This window comes from Choristoneura fumiferana, chromosome 2 (assembly GCF_025370935.1).
Source record: "Choristoneura fumiferana chromosome 2, NRCan_CFum_1, whole genome shotgun sequence".
NCBI classification, from domain to species: Eukaryota; Metazoa; Arthropoda; class Insecta; order Lepidoptera; family Tortricidae; genus Choristoneura; species Choristoneura fumiferana.
In genome coordinates, this window is record NC_133473.1 from 1,400,005 (window position 1) to 1,409,898 (window position 9,894).

Here is a 9,894-nt window from a genome sequence, read left to right on the forward strand (position 1 = left end):
CCGTCCGTGGCTTTGCCCAGGGGACTATCAATTCTAGAAAGCTGAAATTTTGCACGGATATATATGTAAACTATGCAGACAAAATGGTACAATAAAAAAATAACAAAAAAATTTTTTAGGTTACCTCCCATAGACATAAAGTGAGGGGTGGCTTTTCCATTATATTGTATCTGTTGATGTTAGCTGATGATGATGATGATGTTTATCTGTTCAGGGTCATGACACCACAGCTTCGGGTATGGTCTACTCGCTGTACTGTATAGCGAACCATCCAGACGTCCAGCGAAAAGTGCTGGAGGAACAAAAGGAGATACTTGGTGATGACTCCGAAAGGGAACCGACTTATGCGTAAGTGTTTCATTCTAAATGAACTATGAACTTTTAAGGCCACACACTGCTGCTAAAAAGCCGGGTACTCATCAGCGAGCTGTAACTGTATCGTTGTACGTTACAGTTATCAAAAAACCATAGTGTATATGTATTTCGCGAGACGCTGACGGCCAGGTACAAGTAGACATGGGGATAGATGTCATTCGCCGGACATTTTTCACAAAGAACAACGTTACAAAAATCACATCCGTTCCTACTGTTCCTAGCGCAGTCTCTGTTACTCAAAATCACGGGGCTGTGGAGTGCTGTGACTGTAATCGCTCTAATCGGGCTCAGTCGGGAGTGTTCAGAAGTGGCGAAATAGCACTGCGACAACATCATAATATGGTGATATGAGTATATACATACATATGTAATACATCGATCAGATAAAGGAGAAAGTTGGCGTCGCGTCGTATCAAGAGGTCAAGAGGATGGCTCAAAAGAAGGAAGATACTCCACCGACAAGAGTATAACTCTTAAGTTGAAGAAGAAGAGAGTAATAGGCATGACATAGTTACGTTGAAATAACAGCCCTTTCGCTCTTGTATTAAATAGTGTAAGTGTCAGAGGGACCGCGCGACACGAACTTCGAGTTTCGCAACTGACCATAATAAATATACCTATGGGACTGGTTAGTACTGACACGCGTCGGATGGCGTGTTGTAAGCGTGGCGTGGCGTCGCGCTTTAATTGTATGTGCACGCTTACTTTTCTCACCTCCAACTTTATAAGAGCTATGTCTGTGCAACAAATGTGTGTTCATGCAGCTCCTCCGCCTCCACTGTAAGAATACTCACAAATCACACAACCGTAACTATCACCACCAACACACTAAGTACTCTGACTCGTTTCGAACTCAGCCAGAGTTCATCATCGGAGCAACACAACCGTTTACCATGCTACCTAATATTAGACACTAGCTATTAGATGTTTGAGTCCAACATTTTTAAGAGAGAGAAAGAGAGAGATTTATTTACACATATTCTATACACAGCAAAAAACACCGCGATAAAACTGTCCTATGTTCTTCTAGAGCAGTGTTTTTCGACCTTTTTCGTGCCATGACACGACCACGACCCCTTTAGTATGAAAAAATATTTCGCGACCCCCCTCCCCCCTACCTGTTGCTTTTTTTACATGTATTTTATTTTGTGAAAAATACTAGGTTTAATTTAATACTAGGTCTCTTAGGCAGTTGTCTCACCGCCGGCGAGGAAACGATTGGCTATCGACTATTTTCTCGCTCAAGTGTGTGAGTAAAAGAGCCATATATATTAATAGTTGATCGCTGGCGGTTCACACTGCCGGCGAGAACTCGCTCTTATATCTTTCTGCAGCGACAAGAGCTATAAAACTCGCTGGGCTATAAAACTAGCTCAGCGATACTCGCTCAGCGCTGTTAGCTTGGCGGCCGCCCGGCTCGAGCGAGTGGAGCGAGCAATCGCCCGTCGTTCTCGAACACTCGCTTTTCACTGCTCGCCCACTCGTTTCTAGTTACTCGCTCTGCTCGCTTCTCGCTCATCGTCGGCGGTAGGACAAGTGCCTTAATAAATATTTTTAAATTTAACATAATGAGGTCACGACCCACACGTTGAAAAACACTCTAGAGACTTATATAAGCTATCTCCACACCGAATCTCGTCACGATTGGTTGAGTATTCTAAGCTTGAATACATAGCAAACGAACTTACAAACATACATACTCCAATTAGCTTTTATAATACTAGTTAGGGGGAGGGATCGCTTTTAAGGACAATATAGGTAGATATTAAGGATTTTATATTGACTATTCTTGTTTTACAGTGAATTACAGCAGATGAAATATTTAGATTGTGTTATCAAAGAATCACTTCGACTGTATCCTTCAGTGCCGTTAATTCAACGACTCATGACGAAGGACATAGGTACGTTATTATGATAAAAAATGTACATTAAGAGCCCGTTCTCATTTCAGTGGCGTAGCGTATCAACCGCCCGGGGCGGAAGAAAATTTTGCAGCCCTCTTAAGAGGATTGTGTAGCTATAATTTTTTATACAAAAGCGATAACGTTTTCCCCCCTTAAACGTAGTCCAATTTTAATATTTTTTGGATATGTAGTAGATATAATGAAAAACTAAGGCCGTACGTTTTCATTTTACAGAAATATTGTTTTAAACAAAAGTTGTAAGCATCTAAATATCTGTGTTTTTGACGAGAAAATTATCTCTGGCGTTTTAATTTTTTTTTTAATAAACCAAACTGAATTAATAAAAAAAACGTACAGCCCTAGATTAAGGTCTACTGAATCGTATGACATCAAAATCGTCTCGTTTCGTGAAGGTTTAGGGGGGTGATTGATGTCATTTTCCACCGGCGAGGCCAGACTAGACAAGACGAGACGAGGCGAGAAGAGAATTGAAATTTGTATGGTGGCGCACGCGGCGGCTGCGCGGCTCGCGACGGATGCGCGAGAATGCATACAAATTTCAATTCTCATCTCGCCACGCCGGTGGAAAATCACCATTATTTAGGGTAGGTACTCATTCTAATCGGTCCGTTTTAATCGGTCGGAATCATCGTCATCATGCCAGCCTATACACGTCCCATTGTCTTCTCAGAATGACTTTGGGCGTAGTTCCCACGCGGGCCCAGTGCAGATTGGGAACTTCACATATACCATTATTTTTTTATGGTACTTTCATCATCATCATCATCATCGGCCTATCTTAGTCCACTGCTGGACATAGGCCTCTCCAGTTGCACGCCACTGAGCACGATCCTCGGCCAGTCTCATCCAGTTATCGCCAGCTAACCTGCGAAGATCATCGCTCCACCTAGTCTGAGGGCGTCCTACGCCACGCTTGCCGATTCGCGGTCTCCACTCAAGAACTCGTTTGCCCTAGCGGTTATTAGTTCTTCGACCAGCGGTTATCAGCGGTTATGAGTTATGGTATTTTGCCGCCCCCTAAATATGCCGCCCAGGGCGGACCGCCCAACTACTACGCTACGCCACTGGGTCATTTCTATAGAAAATTGTTTGGGGCAAGTGTCAAATCATAGACAAAAACGTAGTCAACCAATTTTATTCCTATGCCACCATGCAACCTTGTCTTAGTAAGTAATTTTGGCTTATGTCTGGTTCACATATTCCAGTAAAACCGTTCCAATAGCATGACACTGCGGTGCTCGATCGATCTCGTGTAACTCGTTTCGATAGTGACCCCGCAATGTATCGCTACTGGCACGATCTTTCTGTAATAATGTGAACCGGGCAGAATGTATCAAATGAAGTTAATATCACCGTGACACAGTTCTTTAGTTCACACTTTTTAACCCCCGACGCAAAAAGAGGGGTGTTATAAGTTTGACCGCTGTGTATCTGTGTGTCTGTCTGCAGCACCGTAGCTCTTAAACGGGTGAACCGATTTTGATTAAACATGTCTAAGAACCATCGCTAGAAAACCTGCTTTCAATTAAAAAAAACACATTCAAATCGGTCCACCCGTTTAAAGAAAGAAAGAAAGATAGAACAAATACAAGACATACATGACGCTATACAGGTCCCCACTCAGCATTATGCCACGGCAAGCCGTGGCGCTGATTTTCATTGAGGACTTTATCTAAAAACTAATTTGAAATAAAAATTAAAAAATACTTATTAGTAAATTATATGGCAACACCGGCTTAAACAGTTTGAGAGCTACGGTGCCACAGACAGACACACATAGCGGTCAAATTTATAACACCCCTCTTTTTGCTTCGGGTGTGAAAAACGCTATGGCATAACATGAAGGACCAGAAACAAACAGAAAGCTATGGCACGTAGGCCATATTCTGCAATAGACAAGCTATGGTTGTTGATTGATCGACTGCAAACACTGCAATGAATACTGATTTTAGACGTCATGGGGATGAACCTGACGAAGAACACGTCTGTGATCCTGAACATATTCCACCTCCAGCGACATCCCGACGTGTATGAGGACCCCCTGACCTTCAAACCAGAGCGATTCCTAAAAACCACGAAAGCAGGGAATGCTTACAATTGGATCCCGTTCAGTGCTGGGCCTAGGAACTGCATAGGTATAATCACAAATTAATTCCAGTTGTAAAATAAACCATGCATCACGAAAGGAAACCAGTTACATATAACTTCCAAACCCATATACGTGTTGACTAATGTGATGTGATTACATACTGGGTGATTTGGGAGACGTTAGCAGGACCAATCTTACACCCTCAGTAATTTAATGCTTCACAGTCATATTAAAGTAAAACCCCTCACGGTTTTTTAATTGCCCTTCCTGCCGCAGAGTGAATAATGCACTTAGTATAAATTGAATACTTTTTGTATCCAGCGTTTGAAAATAACGTTATTTTCGCTAATTCTATAATTGCTAATTCTGTAGGATTGGGCTTCGCTCACGTCTCCGGCACAATACAAGTAATATAGGATACTTGTATTGTGTCTCCGGAATCGCCCTTTATAATTATGTGACTGCAACAATTTAGATTTTTTATCTTCACTTCCCTAAAACGACGTAACACCACACTCTCCGGCCAGAACTCCGCTTGCAGGACATCTACTCGTGTTTGTCAGGCACTTGCATTCTGAAGGGCGTAAAATTGTTTAACCCTGTTCGACTCGAAAGGTCGGTATACTACTGGACTTCCTGTAACCGAAACCGTGCTGTCTCAAACCTGAGGCCTTATTGCTGAACACTTAAAACCATAATCGCTTTCACAACTTCTATCTGCCACATGGCGTAGGATAAGCCTAGAAAGAGATTAATGCAATTGCGACCACCCAGGCGTTAGACAATACAGCTTCTGCTCGAAGACCTTGCTTAATCATACAGCATATACCATACCCCTTATACCTACATAACGAAGATGATCTGTAGCCCACTACATACCTGTCACGGGTCATTGTGACCCACTGTTTTTTTAAGTTAAAATACTTCTCGTATGTTACCAGGTCAAAAGTTCGCCATGATGGAGCTGAAAGTGACAGTGGCAGCGATAGTTCGACGCTTCCAACTGGCCTCATCTGGGATCGAACCAGAGCTCTGCGGGGCCCTCATCCTGAAGGCCAAGGATGGTGTTACCATCAAGATGAAACCCAGGATATAAACACGAAGCACTAAGTACTGTAGCAAAGGCTAGCGGAGCGAGGCCATATCGATGCCTTAGTTCACACTCGTACTAATTACAAAAAAAACAAATTTAACTTTGTTATTGCCATATATTATAAATGCAATTTTGCGTCGTTTGCTCTTCTCAGATATCTGTAAAGCCTTCTGCTTCTATTAAAAACAATGTAACACCATAATACTAACTGCGACGGAGGCGTGTAATATTATACTAAAAGTCATTATTTTTTTTAAATGTTATGAATGTATACTATAAGTGATTTAAGGTTGATAGGCTTAAATTCAAAGAAATGTACATCAATCCTAAGAACATTTAGTCCCATCGAAAAGTTATACTTTCTTGTCTGCAATAATAAATTAAGTAGTTTTAGTACAAAAAAAGTTGGGACACGTTTGTCAAAAGCGTTTTTATAAATCAATTAAGGACACTTCTGGTTGAACTTGTTATCTGCCCAAACATGTTATGCCATTTTAATACGATCCGTTCTAAAATGCATTGAAGATACAATTATTGTACTTAAGTGCCGATGGTTACATTGTATCCTATTATTTTATTAAGCATTGATGTGTTTACTTCTTTTAAAACGTTTTCACCCAATATAATAACATCTTGCGAGCTTTATTTTGTTATTTAAATGTTTATTTTGACGAGTCATATTCTTTACTGATTCATACTATAGTACTTCGCCAATGTCTTAACTGCATTGATTTCATACTTTTGACGTGCACACTTGTATTAGTTGAGGGGGCGGGCTACTTAAACATTAATTTTCAGTATAAAGACTTTATAATTGTAAATAAATATTTGACATTATATAATGTCAAAGACCTATTCTAAGATAGAAAGTCATAAATTGAACATTTTTCCCCACCATTGATAAGATATTCACGTACAAACATAAAAAAATATCTCCTGTAAAATTTACAAAAGTTTAATTAGTATGAGTGTGAACTAAGGCATCGATATTGTGATTAATGTTACTGTAAAACGGGTAATTTTGCTACAATGAGAGCTATCGCGTATGAATTCGCCGCTAGATGCGCTAGTGTAGCGTGAGGTCTCCGAAATGTCAAATCTCATAGTTTTTGGGTGAACTACGCGGGTTTGTTTATAATTATTAGAATACTAGCTTTCGCCCGGTTGGAATTTGGTTATCGCGCGCTGTTCCCTCGGGAACTGTGCATTTTTTCGGGATAAAAAGTAGCCTACGTCACTCTCGGGTCCATAAACCTATGCCATCTCTATGCCAAAAATCACGTCTATCCGCCGCTACGTTTTGACGTGAAAGACGGACAAACATACTCACATTCATACAAACACACACACTTTCGCATTTATAATATTAGTAAGTATTTTTGTGAATATTTTGCATTACCTACCTGAAATTAATTATGGCAATTATGCGTTACAGGGCAATGAATGTCTGTGTTTTGAGTCAGTTTGGTCTTTCGGAAACTTTTGTCCTCCCTTTTTTCCAAATAAAACGGGACTACGCAACACTGTGGTTGCTCGATATTTTTGGGGTACGGTTTTAAGGTGTATGATTTTAATCTAAACTTTGTTTTCACGCCCATAATAACAGACTTTGAAAGCCACACTTAAAAACCTCACGCAACAGTGGCGCCATCTAGAAAGACAAAAAACGATAGCCCTAATTGGGGCTTTCTTTTATGTCGACAGACTCTTGACAAAGTAGTCGTGGTTATCGGTTAAGCATTAAAAGTGAACCTTCATGACAACTTTCTTGGAAAAATTGTGTGAATTGGAAAATTTTATTAAGATCTGTATAGACTAGTAGTTTTTAAGTAATCATTACCTATTAATACGACAATTAACATTAAACTATTGTAACTAAGATTAATTAAATACACTGAATAGCAAAGGAAACTTTAATAAATTAAACCAACTTCAAAAACCCATGACAGTATTTTTCTACCAGTTTTTGGTTGGCGCCTCAGCACAAGCTAGCATGTTTTTTTTGGAATCGGTTCAAATGTTTCCTTGTATATTTTTTAACACACTATTCTCAACTTTATCCTATATAACCAATTTAGATAAAATTAAAAACCCGATATTGTTGTTTTGAAATTCAATAAGGACCAGTACAGACGGATTGCATTCCAACTGCAACGTAACTTGCAACTTCCGACCGCCGATACAGTTTTCATTGCAGTTCCATTGAAGTCGGCACAACTGCACACTGGCTGTGATTGAATGCCTTTCTTCTACGCCTGCCTAAAACGCATTTTGCCTATTTTTGTTCGCGGCCTAAAACGCTTATAGTATAAAACGCTAACATCCCGAATTAGTCCAATTGCGTATTAGGTACATTATAGATACAGGCGTTATGCAAAATAGACTAACAGCAAATTAGACGGATTAACTATATCGCTTAAATGCCTACAAGATAATGAAGTTTAGGCAAAACGCGAATTAGTCCAATTGCGTGTTAGGCACATTATAGATATAGGCGTTATGCAAAATGGACTAACAGCGACATAGACGGATTACTACATGGCCTAATGCCTACTTGAGACTGAAGTTTAGGCAAAACGCAACATAGGCAAAATGCGTTTTAGGCAGGCGTAGAAGAAAGGAATTAATGTATGGGCAGTTGGCAGTTGCGGTTACGTTGCAGTTGTAATTCAGTCCGTCTGTACTGGCCCTAAGACAGATAGACATTGGTTTAAAGCTTATATTATAACACCCGTATTTTTGCGTCGGGGGTTAAACAAAGGAACATAAATCTGGAATCAGCTAAATTGGCTAGATCTCGAACTCGCTCACACTTGTAGATTGTTGTAGAGGCTTGAAAGTAAGCAATAGATGAACGAGTTATTTTGAAGGCCGACCCGAAGGGCTAGATAGATGGCTATTGCACTTTTGGCCGAGACTAAACATTATGCTTTTCACGATCACTGCAAGGAAATAAAAAATATTTATCACAAAACAAACAATAAGAATCCAATGACTGCTTTTTGCTCCCGCCTCTCTTTACCAGCCCGGATAATACCGACATGGAAATACAGAAACATTTTTTTTGTCAGTTATACACGAGTTTGTATGGGCATTAACACGAATAATCGGGTCGGTATTATCCGGGTCGGTAAATATGTCACCCCTCCCGCCGATTTTATAGTTTTTCTTTTGTGATTTTTTTTAAACGAGTCCATTCTTAGTGGCCAGTACGCAACCAAATATTTAAAAAATATGTGTATGTTTCGCCATGTCTGTCTGTCTGTCCTGATCTGTTGGCTTTGCTCCAAGACTATCAATGTTGGAATGCTGTAATTTGGCACGGATATATTATGTAGCAACTACCTATAAAAATAATTTGGATAGAATAATTGGAACAAATATTATTTATTAGGTCGTCGAAAACGCACTTATTAGGTGATCAATAAAATCATACCCATAAGAATGTATGAACAAAAAAAGTATGAGGAAAAAAATTATGAAGAGATATCATTATGAACAAAAATCGTAAAGTAGTACTTATAATAAAAAATAGGAATGTCTATGCTACGCAGCCCATCTCTACGGCGCGGATGGCAACACCAGCGCGCGACGCCCGCGCCCCTCCCTTCTTGACTCAGCGAGCTCACGCGGCGCGTCCGCTCTCCCATATTTTAATTATATTTTTATTGTAATTTCGACTGATTAAACCAGTCTACCTATGTCATCCACAAGTTTAATTTAACTCATCATAGGGCTAGATCCCACAATGGTCCTTCGAACCGGATCCCGGGGAGCATGTCTATGCTACGCAGCCCATCTCTACGGTGCGGATGGCAACACCAGCGCGCGACGCCCGCGCCCCTCCGTTCTTGACTCGGCTAGCTCACGCGGCGCGTCCGCTCTCCCATATTTTTAATTATATTTTTGTAATTCCGACTGATTAAACCAGTCTACCTATGTCATCTACAAGTTTTATTTAACTCAACATAGGGCTAGATCCCACAAGGAATAAGAATTTTATGAGTCAATATGGACCCCCCATTCATCGGCTACACCGACAAGTGTAACTTAAATAAGAAGAAGATCTCCCATAGACGTAAAGTGGGGGTAATTTTTTTTTCTCGACTAACCCTATAGTGTGGGATATCGTTGGATAGGCTTTGAAAACCATTGGGGGGTTGAAAAGACGATTTTCTGATTCAGTGATCTGTTTGCGAAATATTCAACTTTAAAGTGCAAATCGTCGCTGGAAAGCAAGAATGATGTAACCCTTAAAATTTTAACTTTAGACTAGAGTCAAAATACTGAAGCAAATAAATTAAAAAAATCGTATCTTCTAATAGTACAAAGGTTTTTTCACTTCTCATGCTAGATCTAGGCGACATAATATGACTTTTAATGCTCTAGTGCATAAAGTAAAATCTTCGTCT

General features: G+C 40.1%; 1 protein-coding gene across 1 annotated transcript; it reads left to right on the forward strand.

The window, feature by feature from the left end:
* Positions 1 to 215: 215 nt before the first annotated feature.
* LOC141445635 (probable cytochrome P450 4d20) lies at positions 216 to 9,015 on the forward strand. Its single transcript, XM_074111489.1, has 4 exons — positions 216 to 348; positions 2,176 to 2,276; positions 4,253 to 4,435; positions 5,331 to 9,015. Exons 1-4 carry the CDS (start codon positions 239 to 241, stop codon positions 5,483 to 5,485), a joined length of 549 nt encoding a protein of 182 aa, XP_073967590.1. The 5' UTR covers positions 216 to 238; the 3' UTR covers positions 5,486 to 9,015.
* Positions 9,016 to 9,894: the final 879 nt, after the last annotated feature.